This window comes from Dasypus novemcinctus, chromosome 16 (genome assembly GCF_030445035.2).
Source record: "Dasypus novemcinctus isolate mDasNov1 chromosome 16, mDasNov1.1.hap2, whole genome shotgun sequence".
Classification (NCBI taxonomy): Eukaryota; Metazoa; Chordata; class Mammalia; order Cingulata; family Dasypodidae; genus Dasypus; species Dasypus novemcinctus.
In genome coordinates, this window is record NC_080688.1 from 51,533,174 (window position 1) to 51,539,173 (window position 6,000).

The 6,000-nt window shown below is 35.0% G+C and overlaps 1 protein-coding gene across 4 annotated transcripts in view; it reads left to right on the top strand.

Annotated features, from left to right (window-relative positions):
* GALNT1 (polypeptide N-acetylgalactosaminyltransferase 1) overlaps positions 1-4,771 on the top strand; it is a 165,089-nt gene extending 160,318 nt beyond the window's left edge. For all 4 annotated transcript variants that reach the window (XM_058277142.1, XM_058277143.2, XM_058277141.2 and 1 more), the window contains one exon: positions 2,585-4,771. In XM_058277142.1, coding sequence (XP_058133125.1) covers positions 2,585-2,731 — 147 coding nt within the window. In that variant the 3' untranslated portion in view covers positions 2,732-4,771. The remainder of the gene's footprint in view (positions 1-2,584) is intronic.
* Positions 4,772-6,000: the final 1,229 nt, after the last annotated feature.

Below are 6,000 nucleotides of genomic sequence, written 5' to 3' on the forward strand. Positions count from 1 at the left end.
ATATTAATTAGGCAATAATAAACTTACTTGTATATAACTTACAGAGGGGTTTATTTTTCTTACATAATAATTCAGGAGGTAAGTGGTTTCTCGTGTGGCTTCAATAGCACAGGGATGTCAAAGCTAATATCTCTGTAATTTTCTTGGGTTTTCCTTGTCCACAGCTCTCACTTTCACATCCTACCTCAAAGCAGGAAGAAAGGAGAAGGTAAAAGGATAGCAAAGGCTTTTCCTGGAGACCCTTTAGCAGACTCTGCTTATATTTCATGAGTCAGAACTTCATCTCATCGAGGGGTTGGCAAAGCAAACATGCAATTTTCCAGTCTCTGTAGTATGAAATGGCAAGGAAAAAGAGATTGGTAACGGCTCTTGGGCAGCCATCCTACAGAGTCTTATCACAACAGGTATTCCAAAAGCAAATGATTAGAAATGTAAGAAGCTAGAGGTGGTTTGGATATTTAAAAAGGACTAGTTATAAATGTAAAGTTTTAAAACTTCTGGGTCCCTTTGCTGGATTAATACTTTCATTAGATACCAAACTTATGTCTGTCCCACCCTCCCTCCCATGGAACATGCTGGATTCTCTCAGAAACAGACTCTAAGGGTTCCGGGTGTTTATTAGAAAGCTCCCTTTGGATCCGTACCTGTGGGATTGAAAGGGAGTGGGCAGACTTGGGCAGAGGGAGAAATCAAGCTGCAGTCAGCCCCCAACAGCATGAACCAATGCGTAGGGAGCTCGAGTAGAACAGCCCTTGGTTGTCCTGACTCCATCAGTCAAAAACATGGTAATCTGGGAAAGTAATAAGATATTTATGTTGGTATCTATAAGATAAACCTGTATGCCCAGGTGAGCTTCCTCCCATGTATCCCCTGTCAATGGCACCCCGAACCAGTGATCCTCCCCTGCCACAGTTGTAACCCTTCTGTGATCCAAAACGCCCTCAAAAATGAAGCCAATAAAATAGCCAGTTAATACAAAAATGAAATGATAGTTTTAAAAATATGACTTAAAATACAAAAAAGCTTAAAAAATAAATTTAGGATAATTAAAAATAATGAAAAAATAAGTTAAAAATTTTTTTGACATTTTATCTTTCATCACTGTAAGATCTGTTGTCCTATAGATACAGTGACATTTTCTTCCATTTATTCCCCTAGTATCTTACTTTTTTTTTTCTATTTTGTCCTCAGAGAAGTTTTAGGTTACAGAAAAGTCACATACCGAATACTGGGGATTCCCATATACCCAGCATCTTCCCCAGTTACATTTTATATGTGGGTAGTACGTTTGTTACAACTGATGTACAAATATCGAAACATAGCTACCAACCATGTAAATGGTTTACAATTTGGACCATAACTTTTATAAACTTTGATGCAATTCAGCATGGCCTGTATCCATCATGCAAGATCATGTAGAACACTTCCATTCCAATGCTCCCTGTTCCATCTCTTCTATTCCTCCCTTCCCCTCCCCTCAGGACCCAGGGCAACCACCAGGCTTCAGTCCTTGAAGGACAAGAGTCACAGTTACTTGCAACAACACGGAGGGATTGACACAGTGGTCTGCTCTTCCCTATGAGCCACTGGTCCAAGGCTGGAGAACTCAAAACTGCCTCCTCAGAGGGCGGGGGAAGGGCACCGGCATCTGCAGTTGCAGTTTCTACTTACTGTCTTCCTTTTGAGATTCTTTTCCTGTGCCCTTCTCTCTTCTGCGTGGCATCCAACCTTCTCCTGGTATCTTATATCCTAGAACATTTTTTTCAGGCTGTTTCTGCCTGTCCTCTAGCTATTTTTGTGGGAGGGAAGTGAGTCCTGTGTCTCTAATCCGCCATTTTCCTGGACCACTGATTGTTTAAGATTGCGTTGATTTGCTTCCATATATTTGTGAATTTTCCTGTTCTTCACCTGTTTTTTATTTCTAGCTTCCTCCGTTATGACCAGAGAATGTGCTTTGTATAATTTCAGTCTTTTTTAATTTATTAAGACCTGTTTTGTTACCCAACAAACATAGTTTGGTCTATCTATCCTGGAGAAAGATCATGAGACTTGAGAAGAAGGTGTATGCTGCTGATTTGGGGTGCAGTGTTCTGTATATGTCCGTTAGGTCTATTTAATTTCTCATATTGTTTAAGTTCCTTATTGATCTTCTGTCTAGTTGTTCTAGCTACTGCTGAGAGTAGAGTGTTAAGTCTCTTTTTTCCTGGAGTGCACTTTTCTATCCTGCCTGCAGATGGCGCTCTAATTATTTCATTAAAGTGAAATCATACTAGACCATTTGTGTCTGGTTTAGTTCATTCAGTGTGGTATCTTCATCCTTATTGCAGCATATTTCAGAATTTCATTCTTTTTTTACAGCGAATGATAGTCTATTATATTTATTGCTTCATTTTGTTTATCCATTCATCTGTTAATGGACTGTTAGGTTGCTTGCACCTTTTGGCTATCTGCATTGTATTTTAAATAGTTTATATTGCAAAGAAAATAGTCACAAGAGGAATTTAGTAATCACCAAATGATGGTTGGGGATTTTTTCTTTTTTGGCAATTTCATGTTAAGTGTTTTTTTTCCCTATCATTTTCAGAAATTAACCCTGCAGCATGTGAACAGTAATCAGTGCCTGGATAAAGCCACGGAAGAGGATAGCCAGGTGCCCAGCATTAGAGACTGCAATGGAAGCCGATCCCAGCAGTGGCTTCTTAGAAACGTCACCCTTCCAGAAATATTCTGAGACCAAATTTACAAAAAAAGAATTAAGGATTGACTGGGCTACCTCAGCATACATTTCTGCCACATTCTTAAGTAGCAAAAAAGGAAAAGTGCTTTCCTGCTTTGCGGGATGTAAGGTTTATCAGCCATTAAAACTTAGACTCCTCTAGCTTTTCACTAGCTGTGAACCAGCCTTCCTGTCCAAGGACGTGAAACTACATACTAGTGAGACTGTGCACACTGATGTTTACAAGATTGAAAGAGTCTTTCATCAAGAATAATTGCAAAGAATATTCAGACAATGAAACAATCAACAAAATGTGCTTTCTGGAGAGCTGCACTTTTTATGGTTTGCTTGCACATCAGTAATTTCTTCTGAATGTGCTATCATGATGAAGAGATTTCCAAGATTTTTTTTTTTCCTGATTAGAACTGGTAGCCAGTATATTAATATTGATATAAAAAATAAATGAAAAAGAACTGGAACCAGATTCAATATCATGAAAACAACATTTTTACAACAATTTAAAAAACTATATTAAACAGGGTTTAAAGAAAATTAAATCAGAACTATGAGAAGTACAATTTGTTATAGTATAGTATCAAATTTCTATATAGATTTTATACCTCAGTGGGGAAAAATAACTAATTCCAATGGCATTCATTTTGTTTTCATCTGTGATAGTCATGGATGTTTTTCCTTGGGGTGCTGAAATTGAGCTGAAAAAAAAAAAGGCTCTTTAAGTATAGTTTTAATTTCTTTCTACAGTTTTTTTATTTGGTTTATGGGCTGTTGGAATTGTAATTTTTTTATTGCCTTCTGAAAAATGGAGGTTTAACATAATGTCTGGTCTCAATTGAACAAGTTAGAATCTCAGTTGCTCTTGGGTCAACTGGCTTGTAGACTTTCACACTCAAAAAATTTATTAAATTTTCAATTTCTTAACTTGGTTTAACTGATTATGCTTAATACCCAAGATTCATACTACTGTACTACAGATTTGTTTCACAGCAATAAATCTTCAGTTCTTTGTTTATGATTCCACTCAACAGAAAGCCTACAGAAGTTAGTTATTATTTGGAGACAATATATTTGATGGTTTTTTTTGGAAAACCTTTTACACTCCATATTCAGATATGCTTCATTGTCAAGTGCATATTTAGATTAGATTCTTGAATTGTAATGTTGATCTGCTGCTTTTTTTTTAATAAAATTTGACTGAAAATGTTTAATTGGCATTTCTTAATGAGTTAGCCAAAGAAGTGCAACTATTATTCCATATTACTAGTCTTGCATTTCTTCCTAAATTCCATTTATGTTAAATCAGTTTTCTTTTTCTCTGATTTTCAGTACCACAAAATAACCTGAGTATCAATTAAAAGTTAATCTTTTAATCTTATAGAAAGAAAACCTCAGTATAACATTTTTCTTGATGTGTAAAGCAGTCCACTGGCAAAAGTGCATATATTTTCCTTCCTATTTGTAAGATTATATTTAATGGTATTCTTTTCTTCAATTATCAAAGACTCTCACTGCAGGCAGTGCTATTTCTTGTGCCTAAGAATGTTTCTGAAAGTTGCATCACTAATGATAACCTGCCAAGTTGAGTGTACACAAAGTTTCTTGTATCCTATTCAAGTTAATTAACATCAAGCACATGTAGATGCTTTAAACAGAAGATATAATACAGAATGCATAAACTGTCCCCCGGAGATTTGAAATGAAGCAGGTGCTAGGTGGAATTTTTTCCTATTCCATGAGCTGTGTTAGTTCTGTCTTCACTAGGCCTAATGCTTGAATAAATCCATTGTCTAATCAATAAATTATTTTCATGCTCAGAATTTCAGGTTTTGTACTCTAGTGTAGCTTGGACTTATTCCTTACTGTAAGAAAGCTTAAGAGCAATGTGATTTAAGGTTTTATTTTGTTTTTGTTTTTTAAATGGGGGAAGAGTGGTTTAATTCCTGGGTACTTTTAGAACCTGATAGATAATCCCGTTGCCTTTATTTTTCTAATTAAAGAGTTCTTCAATACTTTGAAAATATAAAACATTCCTGTATAGTTGTGCCTTACATTGGTCTTATTTGAAGTTAAAATTGATCTTATTTGAAGTTAAAAAAACTCTGAGTAGCTTTTGAAGCTTATTGTTGCAGTTATTTATAGACAAGACTTGCTAATCACTTTTTATAAATCAATTTGGAAAGAAAAGAATGAATGAGAAAGTAAAGGGTGAAAAGATGGGATTATTATTTAACCAATGAATAATTCATAAATGTGACAGTTAAGGATCATTTAAATCTTAAAACTGACCACACTGTTCTCCTTTGGTAACCCTTCAAACTTGGAATTTACAATGTCTCTTCACCCTGCCCCAATCTCATTCCATTTTAATACATCTGTCTTTCTGTTTTAATTGGAATTCTTGAAAAATTATACTTTTTTCACTATTCTGCAAATGAAGGGCATTAGGTGTGCCATGTACTTGTTTTCCTCCACTATATTCAGCTGGAAGACAAGGTTACTCTCTCTAAGGATTTAGTACTCCGCTCAAAGCCAAGGTGATCATCTTCCAAGAAGTATTCCAAGAGCAAATTTAACTCCACTGTTAAATATTTTTCAGAGGAGAGAAAAATTCAAGAGGTAGTATTTCTTGAGTTGATCATTGTGGGGGATGATATCCAAACAGTAAGTAACTTTTTACTCTGAAAAATTAGATGTTTCCAATTATAAGATGCTACTTCCATTTTCTCATTTCTTGAAGATTACCAACAACTGTTCTTGATGAATTCTATAAGTGTCAGTAAATCTACTAGAACTAATAGTTTTTCAAGGAAAGGTAAATGTACAAAAGTCAGTTCTATGTCTATACATGAGTGACAATTGAAAATTAATTTAAAATATATAATTTATAATAGCATTAAAGAAGTCTAATACCTAGGAAGAAAGTTAAAAGATGTGTAAGACTTCTTGCCTGGAAAGTTACAAAACATTGTTGAGAGAAATTAAAGAACACCACAGTAAATGGAGGAATGTACTATTTAGTCATGGATTAAAAGACTGCATATTGTTAAGTCAGTTTCCCACAAATTGATATACAGATTCAACAAAATAAAAATCCCACCAAGTTTTCTTAGAGAGGATTCATATATATAAATGCAACTGACCTAAAATAGCCAAGCTAATTCTGAAGAAAAAAAGTTCGGAGACTTACCCTACCCAATTTCAAGACTTGCTGTAAAGTTAAACAGTAATTAAGAGAGTGTGATACTAGAGTTAGGATAAATAAATAG